The sequence below is a fragment of the Mercenaria mercenaria genome, chromosome 9, assembly GCF_021730395.1.
Source record: "Mercenaria mercenaria strain notata chromosome 9, MADL_Memer_1, whole genome shotgun sequence".
NCBI lineage: Eukaryota > Metazoa > Mollusca > Bivalvia > Venerida > Veneridae > Mercenaria > Mercenaria mercenaria.
This window is the reverse complement of record NC_069369.1, coordinates 65070543-65094743: the sequence shown is the minus strand read 5'-3', so window position 1 is coordinate 65094743 and position 24201 is coordinate 65070543. Positions and strand designations below refer to the sequence as shown.

Below are 24201 nucleotides of genomic sequence, written 5' to 3'. Positions count from 1 at the left end.
TGTCCAAAAAATTTTTAATGTATTCTTCAGGGGGTTTTTAATTTTTGCCCCCTTTTGGTATACAAAAAAAATTAAAAACCATCAAACTTTTTTCCCCTATTCTTTTAAATTCCATTTATTTCAGAAATCCCAAGCAACCGCAAGGGAGTAGAGGAAACCTTTTTTCCCTTCGACTGCATGGTTTTGGAAATTGGATCCCTAATAGAAGATTGACTTAAACTTTTTAAAGCATTCCGTGTATACCCTTACAAGAAAATGTTTCATTATTATCTATTTCTATTTAGGATCATTTTTAATTTGACCATTGTAAGATTGTGGAAAAATTACAAATTTGGGGGCCCACTTGCAAAAAGGGGTAAATTTTTCAGATATAAAACCAGCGCTACATCCCCCAAACATAGCAAATCCCCCCCTTAAAAGGAACTGCCCCGGTTTTTTCCCCAGGTGCAGCTATCCCCTTTTTCCCAAAATGGAACAGGTGAGAAAATTTTTATTTTAAAAAAAATTTTTTCCCTTGAAAAAAAACCCCCGGGCCCAGTTTTGGCCCCAAAAACCTAAAAATTTGGGTTTAAAAATGTTAAATCTTGATGATCTATAGATCAATTTTAAATCGGGGCCCTTTGGGGGTAAAAATTAGGTCATTGGTGAAAAGACTTTTTAAACACCTAGAGACACCCTTTTTTGACCAAATCTTAAGGAAACTTTGTGGGAATTTAACTTGAGTTCTTTGGGTTTATTAAAATCTAATGCCCTTGGGGGAAAAAACTAGGTCCCGGTCAATTCGGGGAAAGGTTTCCCTTTTAAACACTCTGGGGCCCCACATTTTGCCCTTTCTAAAAAACCCCTTTGTCAAATTTAAATCTTGATGACTTTAGTCCAATTAAAATTTTTGGGCCCAAGGGGGCAAAAACAAGAAAAACCAGTCAAAAAATAAAAGGGAAAAAAGGGTTTGGGTTAAACTTTAGGGCCCCCTTTATGACTGTTCTTCATAAAACGTGGTCGAAAAATTAAACCCTTGATGATTTTTAAGGTAAAATTCAAATCGGCCCGGAGTAAAAACTAGGTCGGGCAGGAAAAATAAAAAGTAAAATTTTTTAAATTTTGGGAACCATGAAAAATTAGCCCGAATTTTTTGTCTTGATGACCTCTAGGTAAATTTTTAAATTTGGGTCGCATGGGATCCTAAACTAGGTCCCCCAAGGTAAAATCAACGGAAAAAAGCTTGTTAGCCTCTAAGGCGAAATTTAGGACTGATCTTTTTAAAACTTGGTCGAATTTTATTATTGATAAATTTTTAAATAAATTTGGAATCTGGGTAAAAGGGGTTTTAAAAATCTAGGTCCCAGATCAGATCAAAGGAAAAGTTTAAAACACGGGTAGAGCCCAAAATTAAGGACCTATCTTAATAAAAACTTGACCAGAATTTATTTCTTTAAGCCCTGCTTCCGCGGCTTTTCAAGCTCGTTCCCCCAAACAAATTAAAAATGGAACAGTTAAGGGCCACACCCCAAAAATTTTAAGCATGAAAAATCCACAATTTTTGGTAAATTTTGGGGTCACAAACTGGGTAAACCAGTTTCAAATAAAATGAAATGCTTGTTAAAAACTCAAAGAGGTCCATTTATGCCCATTTTTTCACGTAATATGGCCCAAATTTATATTTTGGGTTTTGGGGTTTCCTTGGGGCAAAAGTAAAGGCCCACAGGGATTTTGGAACATTAAAAAGGGTTTTCCTCCGCTCAGCCCCTTTAAAGGGAGGGGGGTTTTAAACGGGTAAAAATTTTTTCTTGATGATTAGATAGCCCCTATTTTTTTTTGGAGCCCAACCGGGTAAAACTTCAAGGCCACAGGGCATGAATTTTAAAAAATGTTTTTTCCTCATTAAATAAAAAGGGCTTTCCACCACCCCCTTTGGGAACTTAACATTTTTTTGGTTTTAAATTTGAATGACTCCTATTGATTTTTGGTCACGGGGTCAAAAGTAAAAGCTCACGGGGCCCGAACATTAAAAAGGGGTTTCTCTCAATAACGGGTTAAGGGGGTTAAACCTAGGACCTTGAAATTTAATAGGTTTTTGTCAAAATTGTGTCCCTGACCCTTTTTGATTTGAGGTCACTGGATAAAAGGGTAAAGCCCACAGGGACCTGAAACCTAAAACAGTTGTTGCTTCAAAAAATTTTCTATGATTCAAATATGCAGACCTGTTTTCTTTTTGCAATGGGGGAGTCTAAAACGAAAAAAAAAATGGCCCCTCTCCTAACAATTTAAAAGGAGAACTTTCTTGCAATGCTTTTTTTTCTCCAAAGGGGTTTTGGATTCAAAAAAGCACATTTGGACAAGTTCCCCCCGAAGAAAGGGTTTCTACAAAAAGGAGAGGGACTCCACCAATAAAATCGCCCGTTCAAAAAGGCTTAAATTTTTTGTTTACCGATCAAAACTATCCCAAGCCATGAATCACCCCCCAAAAAAAAAAAAAACCCAAGGGGAGAAGTCAGTCACTTTAAAATAAAGTAACTTTAAAGAAAATGAGGGGTCTAATGACGACAATGAATAGGGAAGTAAAATTGAAAATTAAAAATTTTTTTTTTAAATGGAAAAAGAGGAATTTTGAAACTTTTTGTATTTTTTTGGGTTTCTCATAAGGGTTTTGGGTCAAAAAAGGCCCGATAATTTGGGATTTATTTTCTTTTTTTTCAAAAAAGAAAAAGGGGTTGAAAAAAAAAACTTTTAAGGAACAAAAAGATGTTATAAAAAATTTGAGATAAAGGGTAAAAACGGGCCCCTTCTTAGGTCTGCTAATTTAGGGCAAAATAAAAAAAAAACATATTTACTTTTTTTGGGTAAATCGTTGAGGGAAATTTTTTTTTTGTAGCTTAAAATAAGGTCCCGCTTAAAAGGGTTGGGGGTATAGAATGGTCTCCTTTTTAACATTTGAGCCAAAAACCTAAAACCTTTAACTAAAAAATTTTTTAGCAAACCTTAGCAAAAAAGGCCCCAAAAGGGGTGAGCTTTTTTTTGATCGCCCGTGTCTGTCGTCGCCAACCAATTTAAACGGGGTTAACCCCTTAAAAGGGCCCCAATTTTGGTCTAATTTTAAAAAAACCCTTGGTCCAAGGTTCCCCCCAATAAAATTTTGGCGTTTGATAAGGGGTTCATCTGGGGGTAAAAAACTGGTCACCACCCAAAATAAAAAAAAAAGGGCTTTTTAGCCCCCCTACTGGTTAAAAACCAGTTTCGGGGCCCTATGGGAATTTGTTTTCCGTCTTTTTCCCTTCCGTCCCCCCCGTCGTTTTTTCCGAAATTTTTCGTTTTGGGTCCATAACCTGTCATCCATAAGGATTTTAATATTTTTTGGGCCCAAAAGGGTTCCCCTGAGGGAAAACGACGTGTCTTTCGAAAAACCCCGGGACCCCTAGCTCAAAGGCCCAAGGCAAAATTTTGGAGGTAAAAGGGTTCAACGGGGGTTTTTTTTTCCTGTCCGGTTCCACAACTCTCCCTCCTTGAAGGGTTTTTAGTTTTACTTGGAAACAAATTTTCCCCCCCATAAATTAATTTAATGTTTATGGGGAAAACCCCGGGACCCCTCTCAAAGGTAAAGGTCAAAAAATTTGGGGTAAAAGGGTAAACCGGGGTTTTTTTTCCTGTCCGGTCCTTAACTCCCCCCCAATCCATGAAAGTTTTTAATTTTTGGAAAATTTTAATTTTCCCCATAAAGGAGACGACATGTTCGAAAAACCTGGACCCCCAAAGGTTTAAAAGGCCCGGGTCCTTTTGGAGGTAAAAGGTCCAAAAAAGGGTTTTTTCCTGTCCGGTCCAAACCCCCCCCAAATTTAAAGGGGATTTTAATTTACGGGCACAAATGAAACCCCTCAAAAATAAGACGATGTGTCTTTCACAACTTTCAAACCCCACTCAAAGGTAAATTTCACACTTCCCTTCAAATTTTAAACCCCAAAACATGAACGGGGCCCTTTTTTCGTGTCCGTCCATAACTCGACCTTAAATTTTAAGGGATTTTAATATTACTTTGGCAAAAATTTTCCCCCATGTTTGAACACATGCCCTGTCCCAAACCCCCGGCCCCCTTACTAAAAGAAAGGGGAAAACAATTGGGGGGTAAAAGGGTAAATTTTTTTTTTTTCCCCTTGCCCCTTTTCCCAAACTCGTCCCCCAAAAGGGGATCAATATCATTTGGCATAATTTTTCCCCCAGGAAAAGATGACATGCCCAAGGCGCAAAAAACCCCATTACCCCCCTTAAAGGTAAAGGCCCACACTTTTGAGATAAAAAGGTCAGTAGGATTTTTTTCCTGTCCATCAAAAACCTTTGTCATAAAAACAGGATTGATACCCCGGGGGCAAAAATATTCCCCGGATGAAAACTTTTAAATGGCGAAAAACCCCAAACCCGGGCCCAAAAATGTCGGTAAAAAAAAACACTTAGAGCCCAAAACCCGAAAAAAAAAATGACTTTTGGTCTGGAGCATTTCTTTTTCCCCATGCTGGAGGGATTTTGATGTAACTTGGCACAAAGGGTTCACCAACCTAAGGGGGATTGCGTCGAAAAAAACCGGGTCCCTAGGTCCAAAAAGGCCCCAAGGGTCATTTTTTAGAGGAAAAGGTAAAATTTTCCGGGAAAACTTTTGTCCGGAAAATTTCTTTTTTAAATTCATTGAGGGATTTTGATGAAAACTTGGCCCCAAATTTTCACCACCATGGGGGAAAACCCTTTTTTAAAATTTCGCCCCCCTTTTTGTTATTTAAAATAGATTTTTTTTAAAACTTTTTTTTTATTGGCCGAAAGAAAAATCGGACCACTTTCTGTGGTGAAACATCCCATTTAAAACCATTTTTTAAAGGTGTTTTTTTGGACCTATCTCAAACCGGGTAAAGGGGTTTCTTGTGGCCCTTATATTTTGGTTTTTTTTTTTTTTTTTTTTTTTAAATTTAAATTAAATTTTCCCCCCTTTGGTTGGTACTATAAATAACTTATTGATAATTTTTTTTATATCGGCAAAAACATTTCTTTAAAAAAAAAAAACGGGGGTTTTTTTATATGCCATTTTACCCCTGTGTTTTTTAAAACCAAAAGGGTATAAATAGTACAATTTGTTTATACACCCATTGACAGATTTTTTTTCATGATGTTTATACTGCAGTAGAAAAAATTAGGGGGCCTTCCAGTAGGGCTTTGAAATTGGGCATGGAAATTTACTTCTTCCCAACTTTTTTAACACTCAAAGGGGGCCCAAAATTTTTAGGCTCAATCAAAATGAAACTTGGTAGAAATGTTCCCCCCCCTAAAATTTTGGGGAGGGTTTTCGATTTTATGTAACTGGTTTAAAAAAACAAAAGGTTTCACAAGGTAAAATATAAAACAAGGTTTTGGACTGCTAGAGGGAAGGAAAAACCGCCAAAATATGCGGGGGCCCCCCGATAAGATGCTTTAGCAAAATTTTTATTTTTGAAAAATGCAAATACCATTTGTGATCATTTTTAAGCTTATAAAAAAAACTATAAAAATTTAACAGAAATCCGGAATGACTTTTTACTAGTGTAAAAAAAACTCTGAACCCTTTAAAAGTCCTTTACGTAACAAACCCGGGTCAGCATTAATTCCCCCAAAAAAAAACGTACATACGCATTGAAGGGTACTTATAAGTTAAACTATTTTAAAATACCCAATGAAATTCCCTAAGTCAAATGTTTTGGGAAAAAAATTTGATGAACGAATGTAATTCAAAAGCGGGGTCGATCTGAAAAGTAAAAAGGGAAAAAACCCACTACGCTTTTTAAAACCCAACAAAAAACGATCTTAAAAACCCCATTTTTAAAAACTATTTTTAGTTTTTTCCCTATTGGGATTCAGTAGGGTTTGAAACCAAAAGTAAACCGGGGAAAAAAAAAAAGAAAAAATTTTAAATTTCTGTTTGGGAAAACGGGAACTCCCAAAAAAATTCATGGGTTTTTAAAAATTTTTTTAAAATTTTTAAAAAACCCCTTTTTCCCCTTTTTTTTTTAACATTTAAAAATTTTCGGGAGAAAAAATTACCCCAAGAAAATTTCAGATTTTTACCATATTACGCATTCCAAAATTTATGATGAGTAAATCCCTCATGGGCAACAAAATTATCTGGAGCCTTGTTTTGGTCATTAAAAGTGCAGTTGATCAGGGAAAAGTCGGAAAAATTTTTGGGGAAAAACTTTTCTCACTAAGTGGCAACCCCGAGAAACTGTATAAAAATTTTGTTTGTACTAAGCTTAAATTTCTACAAAAGTATCACTTTAAATTGGGGTTTTTTCCCGTTTAAAAACTAAAGATGCAAAAAAGAACACATTTTTGCATTTGTATTAAATTTCTTGAAAATTTTTTAACTGGATGCAAGTTTTTTTGTGTGAAATTTTTTTTTTTATTCCGTTTTATCAGGGTTTAAAGTCCTGAAAACCTAGGTTTTCCTTTCGTTTTTGAAAAACCATAGGAAGCAAGGGGTTTAAATATAAATTTTGACTTTTTTGATTTTGAGAATAGTGGGTTTTTAATCGGAAATATGATACCTACTGGTAAATTGAAAAAAATTTTTTAAGGTTTTTAATAATTTTTTTGGGGGATCCAAAATTTTTACTTAGTAGGATTTTTTACCCTTTTCATCCCTTAAGGTAAACTTTTTCATAAAAAGTATTGGGGGGAAGTGCTGTTTTTTAGGGAAAAAAATTTTAAATTTTATAGCCCCGGGGCCCCACTGGGCCTCGAAAATTATAGCCACTTTTTTTTAACTTTACCCAAACTGAAGGCCCCGGGGGGGGGTCTTTGATTATTCACCGTCCGGGGTCGGCGTCCTCCGAACTTTTACTTTAAAAAAGACATCTCCTCATAAACTGCTTGGGGCCCAATTTTTACCAAACTTCACAGGAAAGTTCCCCTTTGGGGAAGCTGGGACAAAAAAATGTTTTAAAAAATTGGAAAATTTCCTGCAGAACCGAAAGGGAAAAAATTTAAAAAAAAACTTCTTTTCAAAACAAAACCCTAGAGGGTTTAATATTTGGTTTTTGAAACATTTCCCCAGTGGGCCTCTACCAAATTTTTTCAAAACATACCCCCCCGGGGGCAAAATTTTACCCCCCCCCAGGGGGCAAATTTATTTTACATGGAAAAACTTAAAAAACTTTTCCCAAAAACCCCGAAGGGCCCCAAAAACTTAGGTATTTGAAAAGTAGCTTGCCTAGGGACCTCTCAAAAATTGTTTAAAAACATGGGCCCCAGGATCAAAAATTTACCCCCCCCCAAGGGTCACTTGATTTTACATAGATTTCTATAGGAAAAAATTTAAATTTTTTTTTTAAAAAAACCAGAAGCCTAATTAGATATTTGACATTAGCATTGCCTAGTGGACCTCTACCCAAAAAATGTTCATTTTCATGACCCCCCGGGGGCAAAATTGACCCCCGCCCCCCGGGTCACTTTTAATTTAAATAGGAAAAACTTCAAAATTTTTCTAAAAAAAAACCAAAAGGGCCCAGACTTAGATATTTACATGAACATTGCCTATAGATTTTTACAAATTTGTTCAAATCATGACCCCCAGGGGCCAATTGGGGCTCGCCCCATGGGTTACCTTTTATTGGACTGAAAAATCTTTAAAATTTGCTAAAATAAAAACCCAAAAAACCAGATCAGATTTTTGGGTATTTTAACGTTGCAAATTGGCCCGCCCCCCCTGGGGGTTTCTTATTGGGCCAGAAAAAAATCTTCCAAAAATTTTTAAAAATAAAACCCAAAAGGGCCCAGGCCCAGATATTTGAAAATTAGCATTGCCCGTGGACGTCTACAAAAATTTTTTCAAAAACAAAGCCCCCGGTTTAAATTGACCCCGCCCCTGGGTCACTTAATTTTTAAAGGGAAAAAAAACTCAAAAAATTTTTAAAAAAAAACCAAAGGCTTTTAGTAGACTTCTAACCAAATTTTTTCAATCAAAACCCCCGGGGTCCAAAAGGGGCCACCCCTGGGGTTTTTCTTGATTGTACCTAAAAACTTTTAAAAATTTTCTAAAAAAAAACCAGAAGGGCCCAGATGTTAGATATTTGGGTATGTAAAATTGCCTGTAGACTTGTACAAACTTTGTTCAAAACATGACCCCCGGGTTTAAAATTTTCCCCGCCCCAGGGGTTACCCCCGATTAAACATCGGAAAATTTTTCCAAAAGTTTCGAAAAAATTTATCATTTTTACATTTAAACAGTAGCTCATATTCCAGGGGAGCGTCCAGGGTCATCATACCCTCTTGGTTTTTGAGAAACTGCCAAATTGTAGCCCGAAATTTCGGAAAATTTTTCAACCCTTTTAAAAAAATTCCCTTTTAAACCCCTTCATGGTGCTTTTTAACTGCTCTATTTCCTTTATGGGTTACCATTTTGTCCCAAAAATTTGGGGAAAAAATTTTTCCTTTAAAAACACAGGGGAATTTACACCCAAAAAAAAACAGGAAAATTTTCCCTTTGGTGACCCCCTACCAAAAATTTTTTAAAAAAATTCATTTTCATTTTTTTAATTTTAAAATGTCATTTTTTGAATAACTTCTGCCCAAAAAAGAATTTTTTTTCGTCCCCCTTTCAAAGATTTGGGGGTATATTTAAATAAATTTTTTGGGTCAACTATAAAGAAGAAAAAGGGGGGCTTATCCACCGACCTGGCATTGGCCCTCTTTTTTTCGTTCCCCCCCCTTATTGAATTTTTTTACACTTTTTATTTTTTTTCTTTACCTTTCCCCTGTGACAAAGTGAGCTTTTGGATCACCCTTTTGGGTCCGTCGTCCGGGTTTCCCCCTGGTCATTCTTTACGTGCGTCAAAAATTTCTTTTCCCCATAGTGGTTTCATTATGATTTTATTTTAAACCAAAATTGCTCCCCCAACCTTTTATCCCCCATAAAAAACAAAAGGTTCCTTTCTTTTTAAAAGGGGCCAAATTTTTTCCAGAGTTAAAGGGCCCCCGAAAGGGCCAAAAAAACTAATTTTTACCTTGTCTGGGCAATAGCCGTTTAAATTTTTTGATTTTATTTTTTTAAACCCAAAATTGACACAAATTTTATCCCCCCATAAAATCTTTGGTTTTCCTTTTTTGAACTGGGGAGATTTCCCTTTTGGGTTTTTCCCGAGTGATGGCCCCTGAAAAGGGCCCGAATTAGCTATTTTTACCTTGGGCTGCACCCTAGCACTTTTATTTAGAATTTTAATTTAATCAAAAAATTTCCCCAAAAATTGTGTCACCCTAAGATCTCGGTTTTCCCTTTTTTTAAACGGCCAATTTCCCCTTTAAAGGGTTTTTCCCGAGTTATGGCCCCCCGAAAGGGGCCCAAAATTTGCTTTTTGAAACCTTTTCCACAAAGCAGCCATTTATTTATGATTTGATTTTAAACCAAAAATGGGACCCCAACTTGTATCACCCCAAGATCCCTTCTTCCTTTCTTCAAAGGCCCAAATTCCTTTAAGGTTCTAGAGTTTCCCCCTTTAAAAGGGCCAAAATTTGGGTATTTTGGCTTTTGCAGCCATATAGAAAACTTTCAATTTAAAGGTTTTTTTTGATACAAACTTCCAAAAAAAATTTTAAAACAAAATTAAAACTTGGGTTCCTGACAAAAACAGAACCCAATTTTGGGTTCCCCAAAATATTTTTTTTATCTGATTACCCCTCCCCTGATTGGGAATAAAAAGGTTTATATCAAAGTACTTTCGGACTTTTTTTGAAAATTTTAAATTTTTGTTTTTTAGTTGGGGCTGAGAAAAACCCGGGGAGATAATATGGACTTTTTTTTATTAAAAAATTTTAACCCCCCCTTTTTTCAAAATTTAAAAGGGGGGTAAAATTTCCCTACTATGAAGATACTAATCTGAAATTTTTTTTATGTCAAAAAATTTAAATTTGGGAGAACCCCTTTTTTTTTTCACTTACCCCTATTTTTTTTTTCGTAATTAACCCCTTTCCCTTTTCCCTTACTATAAAAAAGCTTATTTTTTGTAAATTTTTTTTTTTAATGGCCGTAGGGGAAAAAAAAGACCCTTTTGCTTTGGTCCCCTGGATGGTACCCCCAAATTTTTGGGGGGAATTTTTTACATAAAAAACCCCTTGGGTTTAAAAATTTTAAAAATTTTTTTTTCTTTTTGGTTTTAAAAATTTGTCAATTTTTTTTTTTCCGTCCTTTGGGCTTGATATTTTTTTCCCCGAGGACCTTCTTGTCCTCCAATGGGAATGGATAACAGGTTAGCGTTTTAGGGGCCTCAGGCCCCTTTTTTTTTTTTTTGTGTCATACAAATATAGCAAAACTTGTTGGGTTGGGGGGTGTGCAAATTTTTCACTTACCCCTCTTGTCAATGACAGCTTTGTTTTTCTTATGTTTTGACTTTTGTGTTTTATTTATTATTTTATAAGTATTTGTTTTTTTTTTTTTTTTTTAAAAAATAAATTTAAAAAAATTTTTTGGGAAAAAATTTAGTGGAAATTTTTTTTGTTTTCAAATGGTTTAATGGCCCTTTTGTAGAACCAAAAATTAGAGAAATGAAAAAAAATTTTTTTAAAAGCCAATTTGGAAATTTGTTTTTTACTTTCCAACCCAAAAACTGGACGTTCAAAAAATGTCCCAAAATTTAAAGTTCTTTTGCATACAGACCCTGGATTTGTTCGTATGACGAAAAAAATTCCCCAAAATTTCTTTTTTAATTTTTTAAAAATTAAAATTTTTTTTCATTTTTTTCCCCATTTGTTCGGACATATACCAAAAGCAACCCCGGGCCCCCCAACCCCGGGGGAATGAAAAAAAAAAGCCAAACAAAAAGGTTCCTTATACAAAAAAAAACAAAAAAAAAAAAAAACAAAAATTTTTCCCAAAAAAAAAAAAAAAAAAAAAAGAGCGAAAAGAATTAAAAACAAAGTGGGAAAAAAGGATGAAAAAAGAATTTTAAAGGAGGGGGTTCTAGGGAAAAACCGGTTTTAAAGGAAAACTTGGGGGAAAAAAAGGGGGGGGAGGAAAAAGAAATTTAAAAAAAAAAAGGGAAATTTTAAAGGGGGGGGAAGGGGTAAAATTGTTGGCTTTTTTGGGGGGAAAAAAATTAGTTCAAATATGGGGAAAGGTTTTTTGGACTACGAGAAAACCAAGGTTTCTTCAACGGTTTTAATTTTTTAAGGAAAAATCCGATGGGGGGTGGGCAAAAAAGGGGAAAGAAAAAGCCTTTTTAAAAAAGGGGAAAGGCGCGGCCAAACAAATTGGGGGGTTTTAACGAAAAAAATAAGGGGCAAAAAATGGAAGGGGATAAACAAAAAAAACATTTTTTTTAAAAATAAAAGCTCCAACGAAGTCTAAAAATATAGGAGAAAGGGAAGGAAAAAGGGAAAAGGGAAATTTGGGGGAAGGTTTGGAAAAAAACCAAAACAAAAGGGCGAAAAACAGAAAAAACCGGGGAAGGGGGAAAAAAACAGGTTTTTTCGGGGGAAAAAAAAAATTTAAAATTTGGAATTTTTTAAGGGGGGAAAAAATTTTTTGGGGGTTTTAATTTTTTTGAGAAGAAAAAACCATGAGTTTACCGGTTTAAAAAGGGGAAATTTGGTGAAAAAAATTTTTTAAAAATTATAGGGGGTTTTTTCGGGGGGACGTGGGGGAAAAAACTGGGCTTTTTTGGAAAGAAAATTTTGTTTTAAAAAAATTTTGGGAAATTTTGGCTTGTTCCCGAAAAAATTCCAAAATTGCTTTTTTTAAAAATTCTTTTTGGGTTTTCCCCTTTTTCTCCTCGCAAAACCGCTGTTTCCATCGGGCTATTTGGGAAAATTTTTTAACTTTTTTTTTTCGGGCTACAAAAAATCGGGGCTTTTTAAAACCTTCAAAAAGAAAAAAATTTGATAAAATTTTTTCCTCAACAGCCCGGGTTTGCCAAATACAAAAAAAATTCCCAAAATTTCAAATTTAAAAAGGGGAAATGCAAAAATTTTAAAAATTTTTTTGGAATTTTTTTCTACTACGAAAATTTTGATTTTCTGTGCTGTGTCTGCGCTTTTTTTTCAAAATTTTTTTTTTGTGAATTTTTTTACCTTAAAAAACCCCTTAGCGCAAAAAAGGGGCAGACCGGGAAATTCCCCCTTTTTTTTTTTCCGGAACGATGTTATAAAAATGGGGCCTCCTTCAAAACCTTTCATCTATTTTTTTTACACTAAAATTGTTTTAAATTTTTTTTTTTTTTTATGTTTTCTAAACACTGTAAAACCCAGAATTTTTTTTTGTGCTTACACCTACCTTGGTTTAAAAACTATACAGACCCTAAATTTTATAACAGAGGCACAAATCCCAATTTTTTCAATTTGGTTTAAAAAGTTTCCCCTTTTATATACAAGCAACAGCCTTTTCCAAAAAGAATTTTCCCTTTAGGCCAAAATGGGGAAAAAAAATTTTGTATCTACCGAACGACAATGTCGCAGCCAATCGATCAAAAGAAAATGCCCCCCGTAATTTTTACCCAACCCCCAAGTATTCTATAAAAACCTGTTCGTGAAAAGGGAAAAAATTTCTAACCCATTTTCCGCGGGGATTTTACCTAAAACCCCAGTTTCCCGTAAAAATGTACTATGGGTATTAAAAAAAGGATAAATTTTTTCTTCCTCGGCAACCCGCCCCTGTCCAAAATTTCCCAAATTTCAGAATGCCTTTCCCAAAATTTTTTTGCCTTTTGTCAACGTTAAAAGAAAACTTGCGTGAACCCCCTAAAAGAACCCCGGTCCCAGAGGTTTCCCGGCCCTGGCACATGTTTTTCGAAAAAGAAAAAAACAAAAAAAGAATTTCAGTTTTTTTCACAGTTTTAAAAGATAAGACCCCGAAAATGAATGAAAATTCTCTTGGGAATGGGTTTTGGGAAATTTTAAAACATACATTTGGGATACCTATTCCCGTTTTTTTTAAAAAATTTTGCACTTTATGCTGCGTATAAAATTTTCCCTACACGTGTAGTAAATGACGACTGACTTTCTTTTCACATCACCAAACAGAGTGTTCTGTTATCTAACCGGAAAATTACCGGGAAATTTAACAAAATTTTTTTTGGGACCTTTGAAAAAAATGTAAAAAATAAATTTTTTTTTAAAATGAAATATTGAAGAAAAGGGCCGGAACCGGAAAATAAATTTCCACTTGTTAATAACAAAAGGACACATTTTCTGAAATGCGTGTTTAGGGAAGAAAAAACGCGATTGAAAAAAAGGGTTTGGAATTTCCCGTTCAAAGACCATGGTTTTTTAGAAAAACCTAGGGTAGGGGTTTAAAATGTACCGAGGCCTTTTCCTTTTTGATCTGCGCCGGTGTAATCAGCAATTTTCTACTTCAAAAATTTCAGGTGTGGAAACCGTTGATAACTTGATATGGATGAAAAGGGTTGGGTGCATTTCCCTAAAAAGAAGGGGGACCAAAAAAACTGAACGTTTTTTGAGGTTTCTAAAAAATTAAATGATGCTCCATTTTCGCCGACAATCATTGCGATCATTTAATGGCCAAAGTCCGCCGACCGATTATGAACTTTTCCCATAACGAAAATTTTTTGGGCACTTAAAGGGAGTTTTAAGCATATTCGGGGTTTCCATCTTTTTGGGGGTATTTTTTCCTTTGGTTCATTTTTTTTTCCACTCTTCGAAACGGGGGCAAAGCTTCTGGTTCGTTTAAACAATAATGCAATCAAAAAACCCAAACCCTTAAACCAAGAAAACATATCACCTGGTGGAAGTAGTTTGGATTCTACAAGTTGTTAAAAGGGCACCGGGAAAAAAAATTAAAAAATGGGGAGTTTTTGTTTTGCCGATTATGCAGTCAGAAAATTCAAAAAAAGGACCCTACCCCCATTCGGGAATGTAGGGTTATTTACTCATAATTTAAATGAGCATTGTTTCTTCTGAATTTTTTAAAAAACAGCTGTAGATGTTCTTTTTTTAAAAAACATGAAAAATTTATAAATAAAAAAAGAAATGAAAAATTTTGGGGGGCATTAAATTTAACCATTTTCAAAAGGGCCCAAAAAAAAATTTTAGGTCTGAAAAAGGGCCCCTGGGCAGTTTTTTTCAAATTCTCAGGGCTCCCGATAGTCCGAAAAGACGCTTTGGGGGCAAAACCCTTTAATATCCACATTATAACCTTGGTAAAAAAAAAATACTTTTTTAATTAGCCACATTAAGTTTTGCATACGCGGGTAAAAATTTTACCACGATTCCCTTACTCCGCTAATAATGGGTAATACGCTGTCAAGTGAGCTAATGGTTAATAAGTTTTAGAAGGCTCAGTACCAAAGTCCGATTATTTCCCGATTAATCTCTCGGAAGGCCTTCCGATTATATCCGATTAATCGATTATCATTTTGCTGTCCGATTATCATCACTACTATAAATGCAGCTATGCAGTAATACTTACCTTAGCATACTTAATATGTTCACTTGCGGCTTCATTTTCGCGTGATCGCGATGGATATGATTCCGCGAGTATTTGTTTGTTTGTTTGTTTTGGGTTTAACGCCGTTTTTTAACAGTATTTCAGTCATGTAATGGCGGACAGTTAACCTAAGCAGTGTTCCTGGATTCCGTACCAGTACAAATCTGTTCTCCGTAAGTAACTGCCAACTTCCCCACATGAATCAGAGGTGAAGGACGAATGATTTCAGACACAATGTCTTTTATCAAATCGTCACGGAGAACATACGCCCCGCCCGAGGATCGAACTCACGACCCCGCGATCCGTAGACCGACGCTCTCCCTATTGAGCTTAACTCTATCGCTGAGTTAAGCTTTAACATAAGCGACAAAATATCCGATTGCATAAAATAAAACATAAATATGATCAGTCCGAGGGATATAGACAGTCATACATTCAATTACATAATTCCCTGAACAATTTGATATTTCAATTTTTTTTCTCTCGTTTGTTCTTCAGATAAATAAATTACAAAGCACACGTAATCTTCGATATAATCTTTTCAAATGATTTGATATCTTTTATACAACATGCAACGTGTCACGTTTACCAGCGACAAGGAGATTGGCTAATGTTCTTATTGATTTTGTCAATATATTATAACCAAGAGCAGTTATTTCAAGGTTAATAATCTGTAGGTCATTAACCTTGGGATTTGCAAGGATAGGCAAAATTTAGTTTCACAGATAAGTTCTCGAACTGAAAGGATTAAAGTCTTAGGGTTAGTAACCTTTATAATATCTTTATAATATAGATAATCAAAACTATTTAGTGAATTCAATAATACAAAATTAAATGTTAGTTGAATATGTTATTGATTTAATATTCGAGCTGCGTTATAGGCTTTCGCAGTTATCTGCAACTAATCATTTACCGAAAAGATACTAACTATAAGACAGTACTTAAATGAAAACAAATATCTCATCTCAGAATATATCTTGAAATTGCTAATTAAAACTAGTTCGCAAATTTAAACTGTTCTTTACGACAGAGCATTATTGCCAAGTGTATATCTATTATCTCGGAAATTCGAATTACTGACTCGAAATTTTGATTTACCAATTAAAATTTCTTGGTACAATACTTCTTACTCGAAATTTCGAGTTACTAACTACCGTAAAATACGTAGATGTGTACTGTAGGCCCTGTCGAAGATTAGGTATTATATTGTGTAACGCTCGGGTATCACTCACTAGTTTAACTATGCCTGGACAAGTTTCTACCTAGTCTGACCACATATGGGAAGGAAATGTAGACAAATCCTACATGAACGTGTACGAGTTCAACCAAGATCGGGTACCTTGGTAGCTATAGGTTTTGAGGACATGTCCAGGAAAAGTACTAATACTAGTATTGCAGTAGTTTGTTTATATTGGAAATGTTTTGGTCCAAGTTCGAACCTCTTTTACTGGAACATGATTGATTGATTGATTTGGGTTTTACGGCGCACCAACACGGTATAGGTTATATGGCGCCAAACAGGACTACAAATTTTGGTTTCACATCTCATTTACATCGAAATAAAAACATGAGGTATGGAATCAAAATTTGCATACCTGCTGGAATCACAGAGTTACAGCAAAACCAAGTGGTAAGACCCTATTAGTCGCCTCTTACGATCATGCAAGGGTAAGACAGTGGTTCCAATTCTTTTCATACACAGATCGTCCCAGAACCACATGGGGCTCTACTGGAACATACTATATATTGAAATGACTAAGTCAATATCTCGAGATATTTGAGTTACAAAAGTCGAAATTTAATTTAATACATCGAAATTTTTAGTGAATAAATAAAACGTATCTGGTTATAATGATGTTCCGTAGAGCTACTGATTATCTTTGGGACGACGTAAAATAATCGTGCAACTGCTCCATTTCAAAAGTTTAATTTAAGAACCACAAATCATGGGTTATGAGAAGTCTAATCTCCATATTTAATAGTCTCGTGTGTACATTTCTGTGATTATACATTCTTTGTTTCAGATTACTTTGCAAAGCTAAAATTAAAAGCTGATGTAACATTGAAAGCGAAGCCATAATGGCAACAAACAACACAATTCTGTGTGTACCATGCAAATCGCGTGGTGTTTCTTTAACATCTGTGAAGTACTGTAAAACTTGCAAAGAGCCATTATGTAAATGTTGTGCAGAATGTCACAAAACATTTAAAGCAACGAAAGATCATGAATTGACTCAATGTGTGGAGCAAAAGTCACTGCTTGCAACTTGTAATGATTTAGGAAATCTTCAGATGTGTAATCAACACCCTAACAAACAGACCGAGTTCTATTGCGCTGGTCATGATACATTGTTGTGCAGCTTCTGTTTGCTTAAATCAGACAACCACAAGCAGTGTGCAAAAATAATCGAAATAGATGGTGCCGGGAAGTCCTTTATTAGCAGCCACTTTACGGACAATGTCATAGACGCATGCCAAAAGACTTTCGAATCAACAGAAAATACCATAACTGAAATTGAAAAAGCTAACGAATGTGCAAGTAAAAGTATAGACGCTTTGCGGTGCGAAATCGAAGGCATTCGTTCAAAAATGCTTGAAGCATTTGATCGTCAAACAAACCATATAATGCAGTCAGTTTCTGGTGACTTTCTAGACAATAGTACTAAATGTAAACAGGCGATAAAGAATCTAGAGAACTTTGAAAAGAGAGTCAAAGAAAGTGAAACAATTTTTAAGAATGCCGTTGAAAATGGAGCAACAGCTGACGTGTTTAGAGGCGTAATATCTGTTCTTGGACAGTGTGAGCATTTCCAGAAAGAAATAGAACAGACAGAACGACTTTGTTCACGGCAGAAAGTTACATTTGAAAGGTCTGACCTTGTCCATGCCTTAGTTGTAGACCAAAATCCATTACTGCTCTGCAACTTAGACAAAGCTGAATTGAAACTGCCAAACAGTCACCCAGGTCGACTAAAAAGTGATTTCAGAAACCACATTGCTTTAATACCAAATGACATTGTTTCAAAGGACACAGAAGGGCAACGCGATAGTATCGTAGAAAGTCAATCTAGTCCCGAAAGTCTGTCTTCAAGGTTAACTCACGATTTAAAAACTTCAAGCAGTGATGCTGAAATAGAGGAAGAATTTGGTGGTTCAGCATCTGTCAAGAAGCATCAGTCATTTCTTAATATTGAAGTCTCGTATAGCAGAAGCTTCGACGTAGAACTGTCCGAAGACGCGAACCCTTGGTTTGGTGGTATCGTGTGCCTTCCAGATGAAAGACTTATCTTGTCTGACTATAATAATAAACGAATAATCATGGTTAGAAATGACTCTATCATCTCAGAAAAAGAAATTGAACTCAAACCTGGAAATCTAACTCTTTTCAACCAATACTTGGTAGTTTGCCTTATGAAGAAAAACAAATTGCTGATTATGAAGATAAAAGAGAATGACCTGAAAGAGTACAGCTATTTGCAAACTCGATATCATCCAAAATATGTGCAAACCGTTGATCATGAAAGAATACTTGTTTCATCTCAACAAAGAAATGGAGAATGGTATCTGGATCTGATGAAATTGCAAGGACAGAAGTGGCGTAGCACCAGAATTAATGTTGAACTCACAGGCAGTTACGATGGATATAAGCTCGCTGTTCAACATGTCCCAGATCTACAGGGTTTTCGAATTATTCAATGCTGTGAGGACTCAGACACAGTGCAGTGTTATCATGAATCCGGTGGACCAGCTATATTTCAGTACGAAGCTGAAAATACGTCGTCAGTGATAACCGATCACTTCGGATACATATTTATAACCAGGCACCCAGGGGAAGTGCAAGTCCTGGCTCCAGACGGAACCTATGTCACATGTATTCATCGAAATGCAATGCAACGGATAAAGTTTTCAGCATTTAACAAATCAATGGATAAACTGTTTATAACAACCTACAAGGATTCGATGATACATGTTTTAGATGTTAAAAGAGAAGAATATGTTTAAAAATAACTGCTCTATTGCAAATCTATTAAAATTGTCCCTTTTGAAATAGTAAGGGCAGGAATCATTTTGAGAACAACATTTGCCTGAATTACGAACATGATGGTTTAGTGGCTATTTTAGCATCGGGTACAGCGAAAGTAGATAACATGGTAGATCTTTTCGTGGTCATATGTTACATTCCCGCGTTGGTTACACGTTAAGAACACTGACTTTTTGAGGTGCATCAGAGTGAACGTTTAAGGAATTACTGATTTCTATATCCATCATATTTATTCTTTAACTTACTCTAGCACTGTTCGTTATTTCACCACAGTGCAATATCTCCGGCTCAGACATCGTTGGAAATATGGGATTTTGTTTGTTGTAGAAACACTGTTGCTCTAGAGATGATTGCGTTTTGAAAGTGTTGTTACTAGACGCTACACTGTTCATGTCTTAATATAGGTTACACTATACATAATTTTATAGAGGTTACATTGTATATTTTCTATAGATGTTACACTGAACATATTTTATAGAAGTTACACCGTTTTTATTTTTATAAAGGTTACACAGTACATTTTATATATGTTATACTGTACACATTTTACAGTGGTTACACTGTACATATCTCCAAAAAAGAGGTTACACATTTTTATAAAGGTTACACTGTACATTTTATATATGTTCTACTGTACACATTTTACAGTGGTTACACTGTACATATCTCTAAAGAGGTTACACATTTTTATAAAGGTTACACTGTACATATTTGTATAGAGGTTACACCGTCCATTTTAATAGCGGTTAATATAATGTACAAATTGTTTATAAAGGTTACACTGTAAATATTTTGAAGAGGTTGCACTGTACATGCTTTTATAGAGACAACACTGTACATTTAATAGATGTTACACTGTACATTTTATAGAAATTACACTGTACACACTTTTATAGAGGCTAAACTGTACATTTTATAGATGTTACACTGTCCATAGTTTGTTTTTATCAATAACACGTAATCAAGCATATATGTTCTAACATGTAGATTATAATGTAAAACAAATATGTGCATTTTTTAAATGATGCTTTTCAATATTTTTTTATATTTTATCGTATTTTAAACCGTACCATAATTCATGATATCTTGGTTTAGTTTTGATTTACTATTACCGGAATCGTAGACAGAGCGCTTCGGAACTTGCCAACGTTGTCCATTAAACTTTGGAGGTGAATACAAGTGAAGTAGTGGTAGCAAATGATTGATGGAGAAATTGATAAATGGAAATCAAAAGAAAGAGTATTTACTAGAAAGGGTAGATAGAAGTTTAGAACCTATAGAATGTTTAAGTCTGTCTTTTAGACTGAAAATTATGTAAAACAACATTTACCATTTCATTTCGTAGAGCTGTGGCTTTATTTAGGTGTTATGTACCGCAAGTTCGACTAGTAACTGGGAGGTATGGAAACTGTTTTAACTTTATAAATCTTTATGAAGTCTTAAAACGTGTTTTCTTACACTGTCCTCATGGACGAATTGTATGCATCTATCAGAACTATTGATAGTCATTATGACAAGCTATCTGGTGTACAGAAACTACATACTCTGCAAACCGTGGAGCAGCTGCTTTAACATCTGAAGACATTTACTGTAGATAGTAAGTATATTATTTAGAGGGACTGTCGTATTTGATATGTACTAAAAGGGTATTGTAAATCTGACAACATATATCAAATTTGATTTGACGTGAAAAATCAGTTTTGAACCATTTTTATATGTATTATTTTAATCATTTGAACTGGTCTGATTTTTTAAAATTTATCGAGGTATTGTCGTCACATGATCGGCGTTGGTTAAGGTCGACTTTTCTTGAATTTTGTAAGAGCAATAGCTTTGAAACTTTGCAGACGTGTTACTGTTTAGGTTGTGAGGTCACACGTACATCCAATCCATAACAATTTCTGGTCTGTATAACTTCTGGCCGCAGGATATCTTTCGACATGACATTAGATTGGTATGTAGACAGACCAAGAACCATTGCCCCGACTTACATTTTGTCAGAGTTGTGGCCCTTTATGTATTTAGGAATTAGAATTTCCTGTAAACAATCATTAGATTAATATGTAGGTCAAGTACCACAACTCTCTCTTGCATTTTGTCAGAATTATGGCCCATTTTAAATTTAGAAATTTTACTTTTCTTGAATACTAGAGTCTCGAAACTTTATACATTTTATTTTCATCAATTAAGCAAGGAACCTTAGAGTTTTGTAGCATGTTGCCTTATGTCAAGCACTTTCAGATGAAGGCTGGTATCCGAAAGCGGTGCCCTTGTTACACAAACTTGTAAAAGTAAAGTCAAGGTATGCATTTTGGATCTCAGTGTATTGATACACATTTCTAGTTGTTTACATAAGGATCGATTTACAACATAGTACCTTAATATAATATACTTTTAAAATAACAATGACCTGTATCGCTGTTCTCAATAATGTTGTTCAGAAATACCCTAATGAATTGTATGGATATGCAGACGACCATAAAATAGCTTTCAGAATTCAAGCTGGAAATGTGCAGAATGAGACAAGTGTTCTTCAACAACTAAATGAATGTCTTAATGATGTGATATTGTGGATGACAAAATTCAATTTTGAAAATGAACAATTCAAAAACTGGGATCATCATATATGGAACTAATGTGTGAATGCTGGTGGATGTACAGTGAAGTGTGTTGATCATAAGTAAGAGTTATTTATTAATGTAAGCTATGCTTTACCCGTCTCTTATCATTCTGTTTAGACTGGCATATGTACTTTTATAAGATTTTATTATGTTGTATGGTGTTATGCAAGACGAAAACTATTTGAAATTGAATATAATTTGAGTTATGAAATTTTATTTGTATTTTTGTATGTACGTAATTTTCACATTTGTAAGGGATTATGACAAATGTCCTTACATTTTTACTTTTCTTGCTGAAATTGCAAAATATCTCCATTACATATTTAGAATTGAATCCACAAATGCGCGGTTAGACACTAAAGGGACTTCAGTTCAGTTTGTGGAGATTTCGAGCCGGTGATGCGGCTTCGATACCTTTGAGGATATCAATTGTTAATAATATACGAGAGTTTAAGTACAGTTACCGTACACTATTAATTACACATTTCATAATCACTTTTACAGTATATATATTTTGTTTCTTTTTATGGATATATAATTTACAGTTTATTTCGTTTATGTGAAATACATTACATTATGTATTTAACTTAAACAATAAAGTTCAGTATAAAAAATGATTTTAGCATTCACTTGCTGTGTCTATTTCTTCAACCCCTAGCTGGTTGTGCCAGTATCTTCAACTCCTTCAGTTACATTGTCTGTTTCTTCAATCTCTTCACTCTCAGTGTCCGTTTCTTTACCCTCTTCACTTGTTGTGTCTGTTTCTTCAATCTCTTTACTCTCAGTGTCTGTTTCTTTGCCCTCTTTACTTGCTGTGTCTGTTTCTTAACCCAAATCGCTAGTAGTGCGTTAGTATCAATATATTTAATCATTTCAGTTGCGGTATGTGTGTTCGTTCAATCTCTTAACCAGCAGTGTCTGTTTTTTCACCCTCTTCATTCGCTGTTTCTTCGGCTGGCAGTGTCTGTTTATTCGGACTTTTTACTCGCTATGTCTGTTTCTTTAACCCCTGCCCTGTCAGTGTCTGTTTCTTTGCCCTCTTTAGTTGCTGTGTCTGTTTCGCGAATCCACGCGCTGGAAGTGTCTGTTCCTTAGCCCTCTTAACTCGCTGTGTCTGTTTCTTCAACCCACGCGCTGGCAGTGTCTGTTTCTTCTGCCTGCCGATGCATCCAGTGGTACCGTCAAGCCTCAAACTTCAGTGTCTGAAAGTATAAGAAAAATCCATCAATTGTATTTTAAAATTTCTAATGTGCATATCTAAGCTCATTAATCAAATATTTAGTACCTCGATCACAGTATGCATGATCGCAATATTTATGTTTTTCTTCTTTGCAAATGTTGCCAGACATAGCTATTAAAATATCTGACTGCAAGCGTTATATCATGCAAAAATGACAAACTAATGTAAGATGAAGAAAGAGCCGAGAAAGACGTGAAACATGAAAAAGTCTAACACAAAAAGTTCGAAGTTCGAACCCACATCAGCAATGGCCAGACATTCACTTTTTGGTGGTACGCTCTTGCTTCTTACGTCACGGAGCCTTACATATATTTTGAAAGTTGGTTACTTTAAAAACCTTTATTTTAACTTGCAAATCAAAATCAAGATATGTACAATATTGTATTGTTCATAGATTTTTCATATCAGAATTTGTAGTAACACATCCTGTAATCAAAAGACACATGCATAGAGAAGCGGCCTCCGTGGCCGAGGGGTTAAGGTCGCAGACTTCGAATCACTTGATGCGTGTTCGACACCTCGCTTATGGTATAGAATTCTTCATGTGAGGAAGCCGTAGAGATTGATTATGGAAGGTCGGTTGTGTTACCCAGGTTACCGCCCATGCCTGAAACAATGCCCGGAGGAGCACCTCGGGGTCTTCCTCCTCCACCACTGGCGGGATAAGTCATCATATACTCTTATTGTGTCAGTGTGATTCTAAACACAAACAAAAACCAGACAAACAATAATATCGTAGTGAAAAGAGTAACGTTCAGCTGTTGAAAGTCTTCTGCAGAATGTCTTCTGAACTCTATACATGCCGTGTGCCCCAAAAATTGTCGGAACATAATCTTTTTTCGTGAAAGTATGAACGGAAACGTTTGCTTTGCGTGTAGAAATTTCCAAATCACGAACTAAGTTGTGAACATCCTTGCACCATTCCTACCAACGGTGTCAAATATGCAAAGATATATTCCTAATTAATAATACGGAAAACCACTAACAGTTCAAATTCTTCTCACCTGAACTGCTAAATTAAAAGTATTAATCAAGGAATATTGTCACGTATTGTGTAACGTATTGTCACACAAGATGTAGGCACAGATAACTGTCAGCAGATATGAGATTTAACAACCACACCCCGTAGAAAGGTTATAATTATTGCGGGTCATTGAAGCTAATTTTACGGCCAGAAAAAAGTACTTTTATTTTTAGTTGGTACATGTGACCGCTTATAATAGCATGGTATGAAGACAGGACCGATGTGATAGTATTGTATCAAGGTAGGACTTCCTGATGTGATTGTAAGGACTTCGTGATGTGATAGTATGGTATATAGATAGAACTTTCTGATGTGATAATATGGTAGCAAATAAATCATTATTAAAAGAGTGAGGAACATTTTGCTTTATATACCCAATGTAAATGATGCCCAAAAGTGAGTGAGAAACATTGTGCAGCAGGTAGATGATGTTATAAATGGATGTGACGAACCTTATGGACAATGTAAATAATGCCACGAAAGGGTTCGCGGAACATTCTGCAATATGTAAATGATGTCACAAAAGGGCCTGAAGAACATTGTGCACCATGTTAGAGATGACATCAAAAAATCAAAGATCGATAAAGATGCCTTTATTTGATTTCAAATCAATTTTTGCTTTTGTGCGTTTAGTAACAGGTTCAAGTATACAATTACATTGTATATTGTTACGGCTACAAACGTCATTGGAGGTGTCAGACATCAGACGCAGGTTATAAAGGTATCATCATTGGGGAAGAACATTATTTCTGCGCAGCAGCCATATGTGGAGCTTTCTCGTTTTGTAAGACACATTATTTTTTTTTCTGCAGATGTGATGGTCATTTAAACATT

At 35.2% G+C, this 24201-nt stretch overlaps 1 protein-coding gene across 5 annotated transcripts in view; it reads left to right on the top strand.

Moving 5' to 3' along the window:
• Nucleotides 1-21717, top strand: part of LOC123547319 (uncharacterized) — a 72261-nt gene extending 50544 nt beyond the window's left edge. For 3 of the 5 annotated variants that reach the window (XM_045334313.2, XM_045334314.2, XM_053551597.1), the window contains exon 2: nucleotides 16465-21717. In XM_045334313.2, coding sequence (XP_045190248.2) covers nucleotides 16520-18442 — 1923 coding nt within the window. In that variant the 5' untranslated portion in view covers nucleotides 16465-16519 and the 3' untranslated portion in view covers nucleotides 18443-21717. Of the gene's footprint in view, nucleotides 1-15043; nucleotides 15201-16464 lie in introns of those variants that run through there. The other 2 variants (XR_006685624.2, XM_045334312.2) reach the window with 2 other exon arrangements.
• Nucleotides 21718-24201: the final 2484 nt, after the last annotated feature.